Source organism: Heterodontus francisci, chromosome 17 (genome assembly GCF_036365525.1).
Source record: "Heterodontus francisci isolate sHetFra1 chromosome 17, sHetFra1.hap1, whole genome shotgun sequence".
NCBI lineage: Eukaryota > Metazoa > Chordata > Chondrichthyes > Heterodontiformes > Heterodontidae > Heterodontus > Heterodontus francisci.
Window position 1 is genome coordinate 77,961,432 of NC_090387.1, and position 23,009 is coordinate 77,984,440.

At 46.5% G+C, this 23,009-nt stretch overlaps 2 protein-coding genes across 3 annotated transcripts in view; one reads left to right on the plus strand and one right to left on the minus strand.

Annotated features, from left to right (window-relative positions):
- Positions 1–11,713: 11,713 nt before the first annotated feature.
- LOC137378603 (putative proline-rich protein 21) lies at positions 11,714–12,694 on the minus strand. The gene has a single exon (XM_068048902.1). It carries the CDS (start codon positions 12,692–12,694, stop codon positions 11,714–11,716), a length of 981 nt encoding a protein of 326 aa, XP_067905003.1.
- A 4,304-nt stretch (positions 12,695–16,998) lies between these two features.
- exoc3l1 (exocyst complex component 3-like 1) overlaps positions 16,999–23,009 on the plus strand; it is a 128,015-nt gene continuing 122,004 nt past the window's right edge. For both annotated transcript variants that reach the window (XM_068049740.1, XM_068049741.1), the window contains exon 1: positions 16,999–17,525. In XM_068049740.1, coding sequence (XP_067905841.1) covers positions 17,492–17,525 — 34 coding nt within the window. In that variant the 5' untranslated portion in view covers positions 16,999–17,491. The remainder of the gene's footprint in view (positions 17,526–23,009) is intronic.

Sequence of the window (23,009 nt, forward strand, 5' to 3'; positions counted from 1 at the left end):
GAACAGGGAGTGGACATTTGGATGATGGGAACTGGGAGTGGACATTTGGATGATTGGAACTGGGTGCAGACAGTGTGGTGAGAGGAACTGAGAGTGGACAGTTCGATGAATGGAAATGGGAGTGGACAATCTGATGAAATTAACTGCGAGTGGACAGTTTGATGAATGGAACTGGGAGTGGACAGTGGGATGAATGGAAATGGAAGTGGACAGTTTTGTGCAGGGAACTGGGCATGGACAGTTCCCTGAATCGAACTGGGAGTGGACAGTTGGATGAATGGTACTGGGAGTGTGCAGTTGCCTGAATGGTACTTGGAGTGTATAGTTTCCTGAATGGATCTGGGAGTGGACAGTTTCCTGAATGGTACTGGGAGAGTACAGTTGCCTGAATGGAACGGGAAGTGTACAGTTGCCTGACTGGATCTGGGGGTGGACAGTTGCCTGAATGGAACTGGGGGCGGACAGTTTGATTAATGGAACTGGGAGTGAATAGTTTGATGAATGGAACTGGGAGTGGACAGAGGATGAATGGAACTGGGGGTGGACAGTTTGATGAATGGAACTGGGAATGTACAGTTGCCTGAATAGTACTGGAAGTCTACAGTTTCCTGAATGGATCTGGGAGTGGACAGTTTCCTGAATGGTACTGCGAGTGTACAGTTGCCTGAATGGAACTGGGAGTGGACAGTTGCCTGAATGGAACTGGGGGTGGACAGTTTGATTAATGGAACAGGGAGTGAATAGTTTGATGAATGGAACTGGTTTGAACAGTTTGATGAATTGAACTGGGAGTGGACAGTTGGATGATTGGATCTGCGAGTGGACACTTGGATGAATGGAACTGGGAGTGGACGGTTGGATGAGTGAAATTGGGAGTGGACAGTTTGATGAATGGAACTGAAGTGGACAGTTTGATGAATGGAATTGGGAGTGGACAGTTTGCTGATTGGAATTGGGAGTGGTCAGTTTAATGATTGGAACGGGAGTGGACAGTTTGATGAATGGAACTGGGAGGGGACATTTGGATGAATGGAACTGCGATTGGACAGTTTGATGAATGGAACTTGGAGTGGACAATGTGATGAATGGACCTGGGAGTGGACATTTGGATGATTGGAACTGGGTGCAGCCAGTGTGGTGAGAGGAACTGAGAGTGCACAGTTCAATGAACGGAACTGGGACTGTACAGTCTGATGAAATTAACTGCGTGTGGACAGTCTGATGAACGGAAATGGGAATGGACAGTCTGATGATTGGAACTGGGAGAGGACAGTTTGATTAATGGAACTGGGAGTGGACAGTTTGATGAATGGAATGGGAGTGGACAGTTTGATGAATGGAACTGGGAGTGGACAGTTTGATGAATGGAACTGGGAGTGGACAGTGGGATGAATGGAACTGGGAGTGGACAGTAGGATGAATGGAACTGAGAGTGGTCAGTTGGATGAATGGAACTGGGAGTGGACAGGTGCCTGAATGGAACTGGGAGGGTCAGTTGGATGAATGTATCTGGGAGTGGACAGTTGCCTGAATGGAACTGGGAGTGGACAGCGGATGAATGGAACTGGGGGTTGGCAGTTTGATGAATGGAACTATGAGTGGACATTTCGATGATTGGAACTGGGTGCGGACAATGTGGTTAGTGGAATTCAGAGTGGACCATTGGCAAGTGGAACTGGGAGTGGACAGTTTGACGTATGGAACTATGATTGGCAGTTCGCCACATGGAACTGGGATTGGCAGTTTGATGAACGGAACTGGGAGTGGACAGCTTTATGATTGGAACTGGGAGTGGACAGCTTTATGATTGGAACTGGGAGTGGACATTTGGATGAATGGAACTGGGAGTGGACATTTGGATGAATGGAACTGGGAGTGGACATTTGGATGATTGGAACTGGGAGTGGACATTTGGATGAATGGAACTGGGAGTGGACATTTGGATGAATGGAACTGGGAGTGGATATTTGGATGATTGGAACTGGGAGTGGACATTTGGATGATTGGAACTGGGTGCAGACAGTGTGGTGAGAGGAACTGGGAGTGGACAGTTCAATGAATGGAAATGGGAGTGGACAGTTTGATGCAAAGAACTGCGAGTGGACAGTCTGATGAATGGAAATGGAAATGGACAGTCTGATGATTGGAACTGGTAGAGGACAGTTTGATTAATGGCGCTGGGACTGGACAGTTGCCTGAATGGAACTGGGAGTGGACAGTTTGATGAATGGAACTGGGAGTGGACAGTTTGATGAATGGAACTGGGAGTGGACAGTTGGATGAATGGGATGGGCAGTGGACTGTTTGATGAATACATCTGGGAGTGGATAGTTTCATACAGGGAACTGGAAGTGGAAATTTTGATGAACGGAACTTGCAGTGGACAATTTAATAAATGCATCTGGGAGTGCATAGTTTCATACACGGAAATGTGAGTGGACAGTTTGGTGAACTGAAATGTGAGTGGACAGTTTGCTGAATGGGAATGGGAGTGCATAGTTTGGTGAATGAAAATGGGAGTGGACAATTTGACGAGAGGAACTGGGAGTGGGCAGTTTGACGAGAGGAACTGGGAGTGGACAGTTTGATGAATGGATCTGGGAGTGGACAGTTTGATAAATTGAACTGGGAGTGCTCAGTTTTATGAAAGGAACTGGGAGTGGACAATTAGACAAGAGGTACTGGGAGTGTGCAGTTGGTTGACTGGAACTGGGTGTGGACAGAGTGATGAGAGGAACTGCGAGTGGACCGTTGACAAAAGGAACTGGGAGTGGACTGTTTGATGAATGGAACTGGGAGTGGACAGTTTGATGAATGGATCTGGGAGTGGAGAGTTTGATGACTGGAACTGGGAGTAGACATTTTTTTTCAATGGAAATGGGAGGTTACAGTTTATTGAATGGAAATGGGATTGGGCAGTTTGATACAGGGAACTGGGATTGGACATTTGGATGAATGAAAATGAAGGAGGACAGTTCAATGATTGGAACGGGGAGTGGACAGTTGGATGAATGGAACTGAGTGTGAACACTCAGATGAATGGAACTGGGAGTGGACAGTCGGATAAATGGAACTGGGCGTTGACAGTCAGATGAATGGAACTGGGATTGGCAGTTTGATGATTGGAACTGGGTGAGGACATTTTGATGAAACTGAACTGTGAGTGGACAGTTTGAAAATTGGAACAGGGTGCGGACAGTGTGGTGAGAGGAACTGAGAGTGGACCTTTGACAAATGGATCCAGGAGTGGAGAGTTTGTTCAAAGAACCTGGGATTGGACAGTATCATAAATGGACCTGATGGTGGGCTGTTTGATGACTGGAACTGTGAGTAGACATTTTGATGAATGGAACTGTGAGTGGACAGTTTGAAGAATGGAACTATGAGTGGACAGGTTGATGATTGGAACAGGGTGCGGACAGAGTGATGACAGGAACTGCAAGTGGGCCATTGACAAATGAAAATGGGAGTGGAATGTTTGATACAGGGAACTGGGAGTGGACAGTCGGATGAATGGAACTTGGAATGGATAGTGTGATGAATGGAACTGGGAGAGGACAGTCGGATGAATGGAACTGGGCGTGGACAGTTTGCCGAATGGAACTGGGAGTGGACAGTTTGTTCCAGGGAACTGGGAGTGGACAGTCGGATGAATGGAACTGGGAGTGCACAGTTTGCCGAATGGAACTTGGAATGGATAGTGTGATGAATGGAACTGGGAGAGGACAGTCGGATGAATGGTACTGGGCGTGGACAGTTTGCCGAATGGAACTGGGAGTGGACAGTTTGTTCCAGGGAACTGGGAGTGGACAGTCGGATGAATGGAACTGGGTGTGGACAGTTTGCCGAATGGAACTTGGAATGGATAGTGTGATGAATGGAACTGGGAGAGGACAGTCGGATGAATGGTACTGGGCGTGGACAGTTTGCCGAATGGAACTGGGAGTGGACAGTTTGTTCCAGGGAACTGGGAGTGGACAGTCGGATGATTGGAACTGAGCGTGGACAGTTTGCCGAATGGAACTGGGAGTCGACAGTTTGACGTATGGAACTGGGATTGGCAGTTTGACGTATGGTGGACAGTTTCATACAGGGAACTGGAAGTGGACAGTTTGCTGAATGCAAATGGGAGTGGACAGTTTCATACAGGAACGGGGAGTACAGTTTGATACAGGGAACTGGGAATGGACACTTTGGAGAATGGAAATGGGATTGGACAGTTTCATACTGGAACTGGATGTGGACAGTTTGGTGAATGGAAATGGGATTGGACAGTTTGATGAATGCACCTGGGCTTGGACAGTTTGATGAATGTATCTGGGTGAGGGCAATTTGATGAATGGAACAGGGAGTGGGCAGTTTCATACAGTGAACCTGGAGTGGAAAGTTTGATGAATGGACTTGGGAGTGGACAGTATGATGATTGGACCTGGGAGTGGATAGTTGGATGAACGGACCTGGGAGTGCACAGTTGGATGAATGGCACTGGGAGCACACAGTTGGATGAATGGCACTGCGAGTGCACAGTTTGATGAATGGACCTGGGAGTGGACACTTTGATACAAGGAACTGTAAGTGGACAGTTTGATGAATGAACATGGGAGTGGACTGTTTGATGAATGCACCTGGGTGTGGACAGTTTGATGAATGGATCTGTGAGAGGGCAATTTGATGAATGGAACAGGGCTAGGGCAATTTGATGAATGGAACATGGAGAGGGCAGTTTGATGAATGGATCTGGGAGAGGACAATTTGATAAATAGAATAGGGAGAGGGCAGTTTCATATAGGGAATTGGGAGTGGAATGTTTGATGAATGGAACTGGCAGTGGAAAATTTAGTGAATGCATCTGGGAGGGGACAGTTTGATGAATGGACTTGGGGGTGGATAGTTTGATCATTGGACCTGGGAGTGGACAGTTGGATGAATGGACCTAGGAGTGCACAGTTGGATGAATGGACCTGGGACTGCACAGTTGGATGAATGGACCTGGGAGTGGACAATTGTATGAATGGACCTGGGAGTGGACAGTTGGATGAATGGGCCTGGGAGTGGACAGTTGGATGAATGGACCTGGGAGTGGAAGCCTTGATGAATGGAACTGGACTGGACAGTTGGATGATTGGAACTGGGAGTGCACAATTGGATGAATGGAACTGGGAGTGCACAGTTGGATGATTGGACCTGGGAGTGGAAGCCTTGATGAATGGAACTGGACTGGACAGTTGGATGATTGGAACTGGGAGTGCACAATTGGATGAATGGAACTGGGAGTGCACAGTTGGATGAATGGAACTGGGAGTGCACAGTTGGATGAATGGAACTGGGAGTGTACAGATGGATAAATGGAACCGCGAGTGCACAGTTTGATGAATGGACCTAGGCTTGGACAGATTGAAGAATGCACCTGTGCATGGACAGTTTGATGAATGGATCTGAGAGAGGGCAGTTTGACGAATGGAACTGTGAGTGGGCTGTTTGACGAATGAAACTGTGAGTGGGCAGTTTGATGAATGGACCTGTGAGTGGGCAGTTTGCTGAACGGAACTGGGAGTGGACACTTTGATGAAAGGAACTGGGAGTGGCCGCTTTGATGAACGCATCTGAGAGCAGATAGTTTGATACTGGGAACTGGGAGTGGACACTTTGACGAATGGAACTGGGACACTTTGATGAATGGAACTGGGAGTGGACACTTTGACGAGGGGAACTGGGAGTGGACAATTTGACGAGTGGAACTGGGAGTGGACACTTTGACGAATGGAACTGGGACTGGACAGTTGAATGAATGGAACTGGGAATGAACAGTTTGATGAATGGAACAGAGAGCGGACAGTTTGCTGAGTGGAACTGGGATTGGACAGTATGATGAATGGAACTATGAGTGGACAGTTTGATGATAGGAACTGGGTGCCGAAAGAGTGATGAGAGGAACTGCAAGTGGGCCATTGACAAATGGAAATGTGAGTGGACTGTTTGATACAGGGAACTGGGAGTGGACAGTTTGAAGAATGGAACTTGGAATGGACAGTGTGATGAATGGAACTGGGCGTGGACAGTTTGTTCCAGGGAACTGGGAGTAGGCAGTATGGCAAGTGGAACTGGGAGTCGACAGTTTGACGTATGGAACTGGGATTGGCAGTTTGACGTATGGTGGACAGTTTCATACAGGGAACTGGGAGTGGACAGTTTGCTGAATGCAAATGGGAGTGGACAGTTTCATACAGGAACTGGGAGTACAGTTTGATACAGGGAACTGGGAATGGACACTTTGGTGAATGGAAATGGGACTGGACAGTTTCATACTGGAACTGGATGTGGACAGTTTGGTGAATGGAAAATGGATTGGACAGTTTCATACAGGGAACTTGGAATGGACATTTTGGTGAATTGAAATGGGATTGGAACGTTTCATGTAGGGAGCTGGGAGTGGACAATTTGATACAGGGAAATGGGAGTGGACATTTTCATACAGGGAACTGGGAGTGGACAGTTTGGTGAATGGACCTGGGAGTGGACAGTTTGATGAATGCACCTGGGCTTGGACAGTTTGATGAATGTATCTGGGTGAGGGCAATTTGATGAATGGAACAGGGAGTAGGCAGTTTGATGAATGGATCTGGGAGAGGGCAATTTGATGAATGGAACTGGGAGTGGGCAGTTTCATACAGTGAACCTGGAGTGGAAAGTTTGATGCATGGACTTGGGAGTGGATAGTTGGATAAATTGACCTGGGAGTGCACAGTTGGATGAATGGCACTGCGAGTGCACAGTTTGACGAATGGAACTCGGAGTGGACACTTTGATACAGGGAACTGTGAGTGGACACACTGGCGACTGGACGTGGGAGTGGACTGTTTGATGAATGCACCTGGGCTTGGACAGTTTGACGAATGCACCTGGGTGTGGACAGTTTGATGAATGGATCAATGAGAGGGCAATTTGATGAATGGAACAGGGCAAGGGCAATTTGATGAATGGAACAGGGAGAGGGAGAGTTTGATGAATGGATCTAGGAGAGGACAATTTGATGAATGGAATAGGGAGTGCGAAGTTTCGTACAGGGAACTGGGAGTGAAAGGTTTGATGAATGGAACTGGCAGTGGACAATTTAGTGAATGCATCTGGGAGGGGACAGTTGGATGAATGGACTTGGGGGTGGATAGTTTGATCATTGGATCTGGGAGTGAACAGTTGGATGAATGGAACTGGGAGTGGACACTTTGACGAATGGAACTGGTAGTGGACACTTTGATGAGTGGAACTGGGACAGGAAAGTTGGATGAATGGAACAGGGAGTGCGCAGTCGGATGAATGGAACTGGGAGTGCACAGTTGGATGAATGGAACTGGGAGTGCGCAGCTGGATTAATGGAACTGGGAGTGGACAGTTTGATGAATGGATCTGGGTGAGGGCAATTTGATGAATGGAACAGGGAGAGGGCTCTTTGATGAATGGTTCTGGGAGAGGGCAAGTTGATGAATGGAACAGGGAGCAGTCAGTTTCATACAGTGAACTGGGAGTGGAAAGTTTGATGAATGGACCTGGGAGTGGAGAGTTTGATGAATGGACCTGGGAGTGGAGAGTTTGATGAATGGACCTGGGAGTGGACAGTTGGATGAATGGAACTGGGAATGGACAGTTTGATGATTGGATCTGGGAGTGGACCGTTTGATGATTGGATCTGGGAGTGGACAGTTGGATGAATGAAACTGGGAGCGCACAATGGATGAATGGAACTGCGAGTGCACAGTTTGATGCATGAACCTAGGCTTGGAAGGTTTGATAAATGGACCTGGGCTTGGACAGATTGATGAATGCACCTGTGCATCGACAGTTTGATGAATGGATCTGAGAGAGGGCAGTTTAACAAATGGAACTGTGAGTGGGCAGTTTGATGAATGAAACTGCGAGTGGGCAGTTTAACGAATGAAATTGTGAGTGGGCAGTTTGACGAATGGACCTGTGAGTGGGTAGTTTGCTGAACGGAACTGGGAGAGGACACTTTGATGAATGCATCTGAGGGCGGATAGTTTCATACTGGGAACTGGGAGTTGAAAGTTTGACGAATGGAATTGGGAGTGGACATTTTGACGAATAGAACTGGGACTAGACAATTCGATGAATGGAACTGGGAGTGCGCAGTTGGATGAATGGAAATGGGACTGGACAGTTTCATACTGGAACTGGATGTGGACAGTTTGGTGAATGGAAATGGGATTGGACAGTTTCATACAGGGAACTGGGAATGGACAATTTGGTGAATTGAAATGGGACTGGACAGTTTCATACTGGAACTGGATGTGGACAGTTTGGTGAATGGAAATGGGATTGGACAATTTCATACAGGGAACTGGGATTGGACATTTTGGTGAATTGAAATGGGATTGGACAGTTTCATACAGGGAGCTGGGAGTGGAAAATTTGATACAGGGAACTGGGAGTGGACATTTTCATACAGGGAACTGGGAGTGGACAGTTTGATGAATGGATCAGGGAGAGGACAATTTGATGAATGGAATAGGGAGGGGGCAGTTTCATACAGGGAACTGGGAGTGGAATGTTTGATGAATGGAACTGGCAGTGGACAATTTAGTGAATACATCTGGGAGGGGACAGTTTGATGAATGGACTTGGGAGTACACAAAAGGATGAATGGACCTGGGAGTGGACAGTTTGATGAATGGACTTGAAAGTGGACAGTTGGCTGAACGGAACTGGGACTGCACAGTTGGATGAATGGAACTGGGAGTGCACAGTTGGATGAATGGACCTGGGAGTGGACAGTCGGATGAATGGACCTGGGAGTGGTCAGTTGGATGATTGGAGCTGGGAGTGGAAACTTTGATGAATGGAACTGGACTGGACAGTTGGATGAATGGATCTGGGAGAGCACAATTGGATGAATGGAACTTGGAGTGCACAGTTGGATGAATGGAACTGCGAGTGCACAGTTGGATGAATGGACCTAGGCTTGGATAGATTGATGAATGCACCTGTGCATGGACAGTTTGATGAATGGATCTGAGAGAGGGCAGTTTGACGAATGGAACTGTGAGTGGGCAGCTTGACGAATGAAACTGTGAGTGGGCAGTTTGACAAATGAAACTTGAGCGGGCAGTTTGCTGAACAGAACTGGATGTGGACAGTTTGCTGAACGGAACTGGGAGTGGACACTTTGATGAAAGGAACTGGGTTTGGCCGCTTTGATGAATGCATCTGAGAGCGGATAGTTTCATACTGGGAACTGGGAGTGCAAGGTTTGATGAATGGAACTGGGAGTGGACACTTTGACGAATGGAACTGGGAATGGACATTTTAACGAGTGGATCTGGGAGTTGACACTTTGACGAGGGGAACTGGGAGTGGACACTTTGACGAGGGGAACTGGGAGTGGACACTTTGACGAGTGGAACTGGGAATGGATACTTTGACGAGTGGAACTGGGAGTGGAAAGTTGGATGAATGGAACTGGGAGTGCGCAGTCGGATGAATGGAACTGGGAGGGCACAGTTGGATGAATGGAACTGGGAGTGCGCAGCTGTATGAATGGAACTGGGAGTGGACAGTTTGATAAATGGACCTGAGAGTGGACAGTTGGATGAATGGACCTGAGAGTGGACAGTTTGATAAATGGACCTGAGAGTGGACAGTTTGATGAATGCACCTGGGCGTGGACAGTTTGATGAATGGATCTGGGTGAGAGCAATTTGATGAATGGAACAGGGAGAGGGCACTTTGATGAATGGTTCTGGGAGAGGGCAATTTGATGAACGGAACAGGGAGCGGTCAGTTTCATACAGTGAACTGGGAGTGGAAAGTTTGATGATTGGACCTGGGAGTGGACAGTTGGATGAATGGCACTGGGAGTGCACAGTTGGATGAATGGCACTGGGAGTGCACAGTTGGATGAATGGCACTGGGAGCGCACAGTTGGATGAATGGAACTGCGAGTGCACAGTTGGATGAATGGAACTGGGAGTGCACAGTTGGATGAATGGCACTGGGAGCGCACAGTTGGATGAATGGAACTGCGAGTGCACAGTTGGATGAATGGAACTGGGAGTGCACAGTTGGATGAATGGAACTGGGAGTGCACAGTTGGATGAATGGAACTGGGAGTGCACAGTTGGATGAATGGAACTGGGAGTGCACAGTTGGATGAATGGAACTGGCAGTGGACAGTTTGATAAATGGACCTGAGAGTGGACAGTTTGATGAATGGGCCCAAGAGGTGGCAGTTTGATGAATGCACCTGGGCTTGGACAGTTTGATAAATGGACCTGAGAGTGGACAGTTTGATGAATGCACCTGGGCGTGGACAGTTTGATGAATGGAACAGGGAGAGGGCAGTTTCATACAGTGAACTTGGAGTGGACAGTTTGATGAATGGACCTGGGAGTGCCCAGTTGGATGAATGGAACTGCGAGTGCACAGTTGGATGAATGGAACTGGGAGTGCACCATTTGCTGAATGAAAATGGGAGTGGACACTTTGATACAGGGAATTGCGAGTGGACGCTTTGATACAGGGAACTGGGAGTGGACAGTTTGGTGAATGGACTTGGGGGTGGACAGTTTGGTGAATGGACATGGGAGTGGACAGTTTCGTGAATGGCATGGGAGTGGACAGTTTGATGAATGCACCTGGGCGTGGACAGTTTCATGAATGGATCTGGGATGAATGGAACAAGGAGAGGGCAGTTTCATACAGGGAATTGGGATTGGACAGTTGGATGAATGGGACTGGCAGTGAACAGTTGGATGAATGGAACTTGAACTGGACAGTTGGATGATTGGAACTGGGAGTGCACAGTTTGACGAATGGAACTGGGAACAGACACTTTGATGCAGGGAACTGTGAGTGGACAGTTTGACGAATGAACGTGGGAGTGGACAATTTGATGAATGGATGTGGGAGAGGGCAATTTGATGAATGGAACAGGGCATGGGCCATTTGATGAATGGAACAAGAGAGAGGGCAGTTTGATGAATGGATCTGGGAGAGGACAATTTGATGAATGGAATAGGGAGAGGGCAGTTTCATACAGGGAACTGGGAGTGGAAAGTTTGATAAATGGAAATGGCAGTGTACAAATTAGTGAATGCATCTGGGAGGGGACAGTTTGATGAATGGACTTGGGGGTGGATAGTTTAATCATTGGACCTGGGAGTGGACAGTTGGATGAATGGAACTGGGAGTGCACAGTTGGATGAATGGACCTGCGAGTGAACAGTTTGATGAATGGACCTGGGAGTGGACAGTTGGATGATTGGACCTGGGAGTGGAAACTTTGATGAATGGAACTGGACTGGACAGTTGGATGAATGGAACTGGGAGTGCACAGTTGGATGAATGGAACTGGGAGTGCACAGTTGGATGAATGGAACTGGGTGTGCACAGTTGGATGAATAGAACTGGGAGTGCACAGATGGATGAATGGAACTGCGAGTGCACAGTTTGATGAATGGACCTGGGCTTAGCAGGTTTGATGAATGAACCTGGGCTTGGACAGATTGATGAATGCACCTGTGCATGGACATTTTGATGAATGGAACAGGGCAAGGGCAATTTGATGAATGGAACAGGGAGATGACAGTTTGATGCATGGATCTGGGAGAGGACAATTTGATGAACGGACTAGGGAGAGGGCAGTTTCATACAGGGAACTGGGAGTGGAATGTTTGATGAATGGAACTGGCAGTGGACAATTTCATGAATGCATCTGGGAGGGGACAGTTTGATGAATGGAACTGGGAATGGACTCTTTGACGAGTGGAACTGGGAGTTGTCTCTTTGACGAATGGACCTGGGAATGGACTCTTTGACGAGTGGAACTGGGAATGGACTCTTTGACGAATGGAACTGGGAATGGACACTTAGACAAGGGGAACTGGGAGTGGACACTTTGACGAATGGAACTGTGAATGGACTCTCTGACGAATGGAACTGGGAGTGGACACTTTGACGAGGGAAACTGGGAGTGGACAGTTGGATGAATGGAACTGGGAGTGCACAGTTGGATGAATGGAACTGGGAGTGGACACTTTGACGAGGGGAACTGGGAGTGGACACATTGACGAGTGGAACTGGGAGTGGAAACACTGACGAATGGAACTGGGACTGGACAGTTGGATGAATGGAACTGGGAGTGAGCAGTTGGATGAATGGAACTGGGAGTGCACAGTTGGATGAATGGAACGGGGAGTGCGCAGTTGGATGAATGGAACTGGGAGTGGACAGTTGGATGAATGGAACTGGGAGTGAGCAGTTGGATGAATGGCACTGCCAGTGCACAGTTGGATGAATGGAACTGCGAGTGCACAGTTGGATGAATGGAACTGGGAGTGGACAATTTGATGAATGGACCTGGGCTTGGACAGTTTGATGAATGCACCTGGGAGTGGACAGTTTGATGAATGTATCTGGGCTTGGACAGTTTGATGAATGCACCTGGGAGTGGACAGTTTGATGAATGTATCTGGGAGAACGCAATTTGACAAATGGAACTGGGAGTGGGCAGTTTCAGACAGGGAACTGGCAGTGGAAGGTTTAATGAATGGAAATTGGTGGTGGACAATTTAATGAATGCATCTGGGAGTGGACAGTTGGATGAATGGAACTGGGAGTGCACAGTTGGATGAATGGAACTGGGAGTGGACACTTTGACGAGGGGAACTGGGAGTGGACACATTGACGAGTGGAACTGGGAGTGGAAACACTGACGAATGGAACTGGGACTGGACAGTTGGATGAATGGAACTGGGAGTGAGCAGTTGGATGAATGGAACTGGAAGTGCACAGTTGGATGAATGAAACTGGCAGTGGACAATTTAATGAATGCATCTGGTGGGGGACAGTTTGATGAATGGACTTGGGAGCGGAAACTTTGATGAATGGAACTAGGACTGGACAGTTGGATGAATGGAACTGGGACTGGACAGTTGGATGAATGGAACTGGGAGTGCACCGTTGGATGAATGGAACTGGGCGTGCACCGTTGGATGAATGGAACTGGGAGTGCACCGTTGGATGAATGGACCTGGGAGTGCCCAGTTGGATGAATGGAACTGCAAGTTCACAGTTTGATGAATGGAACTGGGAGTGGACAGTGGGATTAATGGAACTGGGAGTGGACAGTTGGATGAATGGAACTGGGAGTGAACAGTTGCCTGAATGGAACTGAGAGTGGACAGTTGCCTGAATGGAACTGGGAGTGGACAGCGGATGAATGGAGCTGGGGGTTGGCAGTTTGATGAATGGAACTATGAGTGGACATTTCGATGATTGGAACTGGGTGCCGACAATGTGGTGAGCGGAATTCCGAGTGGACCGTTGGCAAGTGGAACTGGGAGTGGACAGTTTGACGTATGGAACTATGATTGGCAGTTTGCCACATGGAACTGGGATTGGCAGTTTGATGAATGGAACTGGGAGTGGACAGCTTTATGATTGGAACTGGGAGTGGACATTTTGATCTTTGGAACTGGGAGTGGACATTTGGATGAATGGGCCTGTGAGTGGACATTAGGATGAACGGAACTGGGAATGGACAGTCTGATGATTGGAACTGGGATTGGCAGTTTGATGAATGGAACTGGGAGTGGACAGCTTTATGATTGGAACTGGGAGTGGACATTTTGATCTTTGGAACTGCGAGTGGACATTTGGATGAATGGGCCTGTGAGTGGACATTTGGATGAATGGAACTGGGAGTGGACATTTGGATGAATGGAACTGGGAGTGGACATTTGGATGATTGGAACTGGGTGCAGACAATGTGGTGAGAGGAACTGAGAGTGGACAGTTCAATGAATGGAAATGGGAGTGGACAGTTTGATGCAAGGAACTGCGAATGGACAATTGGATGAATGTAACGGGCAGTGGACTGTTTGATGAATGCATCTGGGAGTGGATAGTTTCATACAGGGAACTGGGAGTGGAATTTTGATGAACGGAACTTGCAGTGGACAATTTAATAAATGCATCTGGGAGTGGATAATCTCATACAGGGAAATGGGAGTGGACAGTTTGGTGAATGGAAATGGAAGTGGCCAGTTTGCTGAATGGAACTGAGAGTGGACAGTCGGATGAATGGAACTGAGAGTGGACAGTCGGATGAATGGAACTGAGAGTGGACAGTCGGATGAATGGAACTGAGAGTGGACAGTCGGATGAATGGAACTGGGAGTGGACAGTCGGATGAATGGAACTGAGAGTGGACAGTCGGATGAATGGAACTGAGTGGACAGTCGGATGAATGGAACTGAGAGTGGACAGTCGGATGAATGGAACTGAGAGTGGACAGTCGGATGAATGGAACTGAGAGTGGACAGTCGGATGAATGGAACTGGGATTGGCAGTTTGATGATTGGAACTGGGTGAGGACATTTTGATGAAACAGAACTGTGGGTGGACAGTTTGAAAATTGCATCAGGGTGCGGACAGTGTGGTGAGAGGAACTGAGAGTGGACCTTTGATAAATGGATCCAGGAGTGGAAAGTTTGCTCAAAGAAACTGGGATTGGACAGTATCATAAATGGACCTGAGGGTAGGGCTGTTTGATGGCTGGAACTGTGAGTAGACATTTTGATGAATGGAACTGTGAGTGGACAGTTTGATGAATGGAACAGAGAGTGGACAGTTTGCTGAGTGGGACTGGGATTGGACAGTTTGATGAATGGAACTATCAGTGGACCGTTTGATGATTGGAACTGGGTGCGGACAGAGTGATGAGAGGAACTGCAAGTGGGCCCTTGACAAATGGAAATGGGAGTGGACTGTTTGATACAGGGAACTGGGAGTGGACCGTTTGATGAATGGAACTTGGAATGGACAGTGTGATGAATGGAACTGGGAGTGGATAGTCGGATGAATGGAACTGGGCGTAGACAGTTTGCCGAATGGAACTGGGAGTGGACAGTTTGTTCCAGGGAATTGGGAGTGGACAGTCGGATGAATGGAACTGGGAGTGCACAGTTTGTTCCAGGGAATTGGGAGTGGACAGTTTGTTCCAGGGAACTGGGAGTAGGCAGTATGGCAAATGGAACTGGGAGTCGACAGTTTGACGTATGGAACTGGGATTGGCAGTTTGACGTATGGTGGACAGTTTCATACAGGGAAATGGGAGTGGACAGTTTGCTGAATGCAAATGGGAGTGGACAGTTTCATACAGGAACGGGGAGTACAGTTTGATACAGGGAACTGGGAATGGACACTTTGGTGAATGGAAATGGGACTGGACAGTTTCATACTGGAACTGGATGTGGACATTTTGGTGAATTGAAATGGGATTGGACAGTTTCATACAGGTAGCTGTGAGTGGACAATTTGATACAGGGAAATGGGAGTGAACATTTTCATACAGGGAACTGGGAGTGGACAGTTTGGTGAATGGACCTGGGAGTGGACAGTTTGATGAATGCACCTGGGCTTGGACAGTTTGATGAATGTATCTGGGTGAGGGCAATTTGATGAATGGAACAGGGAGTGGACAGTTTGGTGAATGGACCTGGGAGTGGACCGTTTGATGAATGCACCTGAGCTTGGACAGTTTGATGAATGTATCTGGGTGAGGGCAATTTGATGAATGGAACAGGGAGAAGGCATTTTGATGAATGGATCTGGGAGAGGGCAATTTGATGAACGGAACAGGAAGCGGGCATTTTCATACAGTGAACCTGGAGTGGAACGTTTGATGAATGGACTTGGGAGTGGACAGTTTGATGATTGGACCTGGGAGTGGATAGTTGGATAAATGGACCTGGGAGTGCACAGTTGGATGAATGGCACTGGGAGCACACAGTTGGATGAATGGCACTGCGAGTGCACAGTTTGACGAATGGAACGGGGAGTGGACACTTTGATACAGGGAACTGTGTGTGGACACACTGACGAATGGACGTGGGAGTGGACTGTTTGATGAATGCACCTGGGTGTGGAAAGTTTGATGAATGGATCTGTGAGAGGGCAATTTGATGAATGGAACAGGGCAAGGGCAATTTGATGAATGGAACAGGGAGAGGGCAGTTTGATGAATGGATCTAGGAGAGGACAATTTGATGAATGGAATAGGGAGGGGGCAGTTTCACACAGGGAACTGGGAGTGGAAAGTTTGATGAATGGAACTGGCAGTGGACAATTTAGTGAATGCATCTGGGAGGGGACAGTTTGATGAATGGACTTGGGGGTGGATAGTTTGATCATTGGACCTGGGAGTAGACAGTTGGATGAATGGACCTGGGAGTGCAGTTGGATGAATGGATCTAGGAGAGGACAATTTGATGAATGGACTTGGGAGTGGACAGTTGGATAATTGGACCTGGGAGTGGAAACTTTGATGAATGGAACTGGACTGGACAGTTGGATGAATGGATCTGAGAGAGGGCAGTTTGACGAATGGAACTGTGAATGGGCAGTTTGACGAATGAAACTGTGAGTGGGCAGTTTGACGAATGAAACTGTGGGTGGGCAGTTTGACGAATGGACCTGTGAGTGGGCAGTTGGCTGAACGGAACAGGAAGTGGACAGTTTGCTGAACGGAACTGGGAGTGGCCGCTTTGATGAATGCACCTGAGAGCGGATAGTTTCATACTGGGAACTGGGAGTGGAAAGTTTGAAGAATGGAACTGGGACTGGACAGTTCGATGAATGGAACTGGGAGTGCACAGTTGGATGAATGGAAATGGGATTGGACAGTTTCATACTGGAACTGGATGTGGACAGTTTGGTGAATGGAAATGGGATTGGACAGTTTCATACAGGGAGCTGGGAGTGGATATTTTCATACAGGGAACTGGGAGTGGATTATTTGGTGAATTGAAATGGGAGTGAACAGTTTCATACAGGAACTGGGAGTGGACATTTTGGTGAATGGACCTGGGAGTGGACCTTTTGATACAGGGAACTGGGAGTGGATTATTTGGTGAATTGAAATGGGAGTGAACAGTTTCATACAGGAACTGGGCGTGGACAGTTTGGTGAATGGAAATGGGAATGTACAGTTTCATACACGACCTAGGAGAGGACAATTTGATGTAGGGAACTGGGAGTGGACAGTTTCATAAAAAGACCTGGGAGTGGACAGTTTAATATAGGGAACTGGGAGTGGACAGTTTAATATAGGGAACTGGGAGTGGACAGCTTGGTGAAAGCTCTGCCAAGTGGGTTCTCCCAGCCCGTCCCTGAGTTTTGAATGGGTTCGATATGGAGATGCAGCGTAATCAGCTCGCTTCATCATGATCGTCAGTTCAACGCCTTTCCTGCCGGCCTTTGGCTGACTCACCGCTCCCTATGTCAGCATGTCCACTGCGGGACTGTTAGCTGCTGTCTCACGCATCGCTCTTCGTCCCTGCCATTGCGAAGGAAACTGGCACAGCAACTAAAACCAAAGCCGTGGTCCCCTTTCTCCTCCTCCTGTCAGCACAGGCAGCTCCAGCATTTTAAATGACCGTTCATTAGCATCCAGAGCTTATCTGCGGCAGAGCAGGGAATGTCTGCAGAGGATGGCAACGTGAAGAGACAAGGTAAGGAAGAGCAGACAACTGGCAGACTGCGCTAGCGGCCAACATCAATGAATCCCTTAATCCTCAGCTTGTTTCTTGCAGCGTGAGCGGGGCGATCAGCTCTGATCTGGGAATGCCTGTTAATCCGCCTTTAACGCACAGTCAGAAATCTCGTGTTTATATTTCACATCCTGCGTCTGGCCGACAGTCGGCTATGAAAATGGTAGAGAAAGGAGAGAAAAAAATATTTAGGAATGTTAAGGGATGTGACTGATTAAGCAGCATTTGGACTGTGTCTCTTTAAATGGACAATGTGACATCTCTAGCCTCTGGTTAATCTGCTGCTATTGTGCTGTGGCTCACCCTCCCCTGCATTAGGATTAGGAATTCTTGAAATTCATCATCTTTTAAAGACTTTACAAGCTACTTGCACCAGATTCACTTTCTTATTTCCCTCTCTATTATCCCCACGCCACAGACTCCAAACACTTTCTTGTTGTACAGCTATTACTCAGACTGATACATTTTAAAAATAATCTATCCCGTCCGGAAGCAGTGTCTTTGCGTTTAGCGAAAATATCGTTAGATGCCAACAAGGGACAGTGGTGGAGGGGTGGGGGGTGGGGGGAGGTGGTGCGGTGCTGCTGGACGGCAAGTGTAGACTTTCCTTATCCCTGACTTATGTTCTTATAAATCTGCTTTTCGCTGTTCTGTAATGGACAGACTTGTATTCATGCAGCACTTCCACATGTCTCTCAGAAATATTTCAAAGACGCAAAACATTATTTTGAAATTAAATACATGAGGCTTTTTGCTCACAATTGGATCCCACAAACAGCAGTGAATGTGTTTTTGGAAGGTGTGGTTGGGGCGGAATGTTGACTAAAACATTAAATGGGATCTTTAGAATCCATCCAGTTCGGCACATCAGTCCTGGATTTAATATCTCATCCAAATGGCAATAGCAACTCCCTCTTCACTGCATTGATCCGAGATTGCATGCTCAGCTTCTGCAGTGAAATTTGCTGAGTCCGGGTTTACTGGGACAAACAGACACATAGGCTGAGAATCTGCTATATTCTAACGATAGACGGGAACCTTGGCGGAAATGTATGCATTGTATTGTCAAGGAAAGAACAGACTTCCCGAAGGAATCAGGTGGCCAGGATTAGATCCGTTCCCTTTTACAGTATGTGTTAGTACAGTCATGATTAACCATTAGTTAATACTCGGCACCAAATGCCTTAAATGAAACGTAAAACTTCGAAGCATTTTAGAACTAAAAAGTATTAAGAAGCGCTAGAAGGCAGCTTGATTTACATTTTACAACTCTCTTTTATTCAAAAAGAGAGTGCCCGGGCGCACAATATTTACTGATCATAGAATCAGAATCCCAGATTTCTTACAGCGCAGGAGGCCATTCGGCCCATAGTGACTGATGGCAGACCCCAACCTATTGTACCTATTTGACGGAGCACCTCAATGCACAATACTGAATAACGGAGTACCCAACCTGTAGTACCAATTAATAAGAACAAAATTCTGTGGATGTTGGAACTCTGAAATGAGAACAGAAAGTGCCGGAAATACTCAGCAGGTCTGGCAGCATCTGTGTAGAGAGAAACAGATAACGTTTCAGGTCCGTGACCCTTCATCAGAACTGGCAAAAGTTAGAAATGTAACAGTCTCTGGGCAAGTGAAAGGGGGGAGGGCAGGGAAGAAGAACAGGAAGATGGGCTGTGATAGGACCGGGCGGGGGGAGAGATTAAATGACAGAGATGTCATGGAACAGGATGCAAATGGAGTGCTAAATAGTTGTAGCAAATTGCAAAGCAGGAGTCCAGAGAGAGTGCTAATGGCAGAATAATGAACAGCTGTACGAAAAACATGAAAAATAAGATCAAGACTAGCACATGGTTAAAAAATAAATAAATAAGAATAAAAATATATAAAAAATAAAAATAATAAATAAAAAATAATGGGGCTCATGCTCTGAAATTATTGAATCAATATGGAATCCAGAAGACTGTAGAGTGTCTAATCAGAAGATGAGGCGCGGACATGAGAACAAGGTGGTGAATTAAAATGGATAGGAACCAGAAGCTCAGGATCATGCTTGCGGGCCAAGTGGAGATTTTCTGCAAAGCAGTCACACAATCTGAGTTTGGTCTCCCCAACGTATAGGAGACGGCACTGTGAGCAGCGAATACAGTATACTAAATTGAAAGAGGTACAATTGAATTGATGCTTTACCTGGAAGGAGCATTTGGGGCATTGGATGGTGAGGAAAGAGGAGGTAAAAGGGCAGGTATTGCACCTCCTGCGATTGCATGGGAAGGTGTCATGGGAAAGGGATGAGGTGTTGGGGATAATGGAGGAGTGGACCAGGGTGTCGCAGAGGGAATGGTCCCTTCGGAATGCTGACAGGTAGATGTGTTTGTTGGTGGTGGCATCATGCTGGAGGTGGCGGAATGGCACAGGATGATCCTTTGGTTGTGGAGGCTGGTGGAGTGGAAAGTGAGGTCAAGGGGAACCCTGCTGCAGTTCTGGGAGGGAGGGGAAGGGGTGAGGGCAGATGTGTGAGAAATGGGTCGGACACGGTCGAGGGCCCTGTCAACCTCAGTGGGGGGATTCCTTGGTTGAGGAAAAAGGAAGATATATCAGAAGTGCAGTTGTGGAAGGTTGCTTCATCAGAACAGAAGTGTTGGAGGCAGAGAAACTGGGAAAATGAAATGGAGTCCTTACAGGAGGCAGGGAGAGGAAGTGTAGTCAACATAGCTGTGGAAGTTGGCTTATAATAAATACTAGTGGACAGCCTAACCCCAGAGATGGAGACAGAGAGGTCGAGGAAGGGAACAGAAGTGTTGGAGATGGGCCATGTGAATGTGAGAAGGATGGAAATTGGAAGCAAAGTTGATAAATATTTTAAGTGAAATTCCATACAAGGAGTATACTGAAGATAATATACCCATTGAAAGTTATGTAGATAATCATTCCTTATGAGATAATGTACATCCTGCATAAAATGAGTGAGATAAGGTTATGGGTTAACCTTGTTGGCTTGAAATAAATGCTGGAGAGAAAGGAAATCTCAAAAATTAAATGGGTTGGTGCATATCCTCAACTGTCTGATTGTTTCACAAAAAGAAATGCTTGTACAAAGAAATTGTCCGGGTCCTAGTGGAGGGGCATCTTGTAATGTACTGTCTTGTACAGAATATGGAGGTTTTGATTTAATTTGTTTTGGAAATTTCTGTTGCGTGTTTTAACTCTAATTTTTATTTGAAGAGAGACAAGCGAATTTGATAATTGTATATTAATTGTGTTTAATTGTATGCAGGTGTTGGCCATGAACTGGGGATTCACTTGAGCCCCTATAAATAGACAGGACTAAAACTGTAGTTGTTGGATTAGGAGGTGTATGCTTGTAATATGTAACTGTAAATAAACCTAACAGTGTGTAAAGATGATCTCCAGTTCTATCCTTCACCAACTGGCTTTCTGGAATAGAACAATCTGAACCAAGAGTGCACACTTATAGAGTACATAAGAACATAAGAACTAGGAGCAGGAGTAGGCAATTCATCCCCTCGAGCCTGCTCCGCCATTCAATAGGATCATGGTTGATCTCATCTCGGCCTCAACTCCACTTTCCTGCTCGTTCTCCATAACCCTTCAATCCATTACTAATTAAAAATCTGTCTATCTCCTCCGTAAATTTACTCAATGTCCCAGCATCCACCGCACTCTGGGGTAGTGCATTCCACAGACTCACGACCCTTTGAGAGAAGTAATTTCTCCTCATCTCTGTTTTAAATCTGCTGCCCCTTATCCTAAAACTATGACCTCTCATTCTATATTGCTCCACAAGAGGAAACATCTTCTCTACGTCTACTTTGTCCATCCCCTTAATACCTCAATTAGAGCTCATCTCATTCTTCTAAACTCTAGAGAGTAAAGGCCTAAACTGCTCAATCTCTCTTCATAAGACAAACCCCTCATCCCTGGAATCAATCTAGTGAACCTCCTCTGAACTGCCTCCAATGCAACTACATCCCTCCTCAAGTAAGGGGACCAAAACTGTACGCAATACTCCAGGTTTGGTCTCACTAATGCCTTGTACAGTTGCAGCAACACTTCCCTACTTTTAAACTCTATTCCTTTAGCAATAAATGCCAAAATTCCATTTGCCTTCCTTATTACCTGCTGTACCTTCATACTGGTTTTCTGTGATTCATGCATGAGGACACCCAGATCCCTCTGCACCGAAGCACTTTGAAGTTTCTCTCCATTTAGATAATAATTTGCCTTTCTATTCTTCTGACCAAAATGGATAACCTCATACTTATCCACATTAAACTCCATCTGCCAAATTTTGGCCCATTCACCTAACCTATCCATATCGATTTGTCAATTTCTTATTTCTTTATTGCAACTTACTATCCCACCTATTTTAGTGTCATCTGCAAATTTGGCTATAGTACCTTCTATCCCTGCATCCAAGTCATTAATGTCAATTGTAAATAGTTGGTGCCCAAGGACCGACCCCTGTGGCACCCCACTAGTTACATCTTGCCAGCCAGAAAAAGACCCATTTATCCCGACTCTCTGTTTTCTGTTGGTTAGCCAATCCTCTATCCAAGCCAATAAATTGCCTCTAACCCCATCTTACCTTGTGATCTTACCTTGTGTATTAACCTTTTGTGCGGCATCTTATCAAATGCCTTCTGGAAGTCCAGATATACTACATCTACAGGACCTCCATTATTCACTTTGCTTGTTACATCTTCGAAGAACTCTAGCAAATTAGTCAAACACGATTTACCCTTCATAAAACCATGCTGACTCTGATGGATTGCATTTTGACTTTCTAAATGTCCTGTTATTACTTCCTTAATAATGGATTCTAACAATTTCCCAATGACAGATTATAAACTAACTGGTCTATAGTTCCTACTTTCTGCCTCCCTCCGTTTTTGAATCAGGGCGTTATATTAGCAATTTTCCAATCCACTGGAACTTTTCCGGCATCCAGGGAATTTTGGAATATTATAACCAATGGATCCACTATCTCCGCTGCCACTTCCTTTAAGACCATAGGATGTAGACCATCAGGCCCTGGGGACTTGTCTGCCTTCAATCCCAATAGTTTGCTCAGTATCTGAACCTTTAATACTCATTGATGCAGTATCTGAACCAATAGTATTCACTGATGGAATATCTGAACCTATAGTACTCACTGACACAGTATCTGGACCAATAATATTCACTGATGGAGTATTTGAACCGAGAGTACTCACTGATAGAATATCTGAACCTATAGTATACATTGATGGAGTATCTGAACCTATAGTACTCACTGATAGAATATTTGAAAATATATTACTCACTGGTGGGGAATCTGAACATATAGTACTCACTGTGGAGTATCAGAACCTATAGTACTCACTGATGGACTGTCTGAACCTATAGTACTCACTGATGGACTGTCTGAACCTATAGTAT

Excerpts from the sequence above, each read along its gene's own strand:
- LOC137378603 (XM_068048902.1), bottom strand. The coding sequence starts at position 12,694 with ATGTGTCCACTCCCAGTTCCCCTCGTCAAAGTGTCCACTCCCAGTTCC.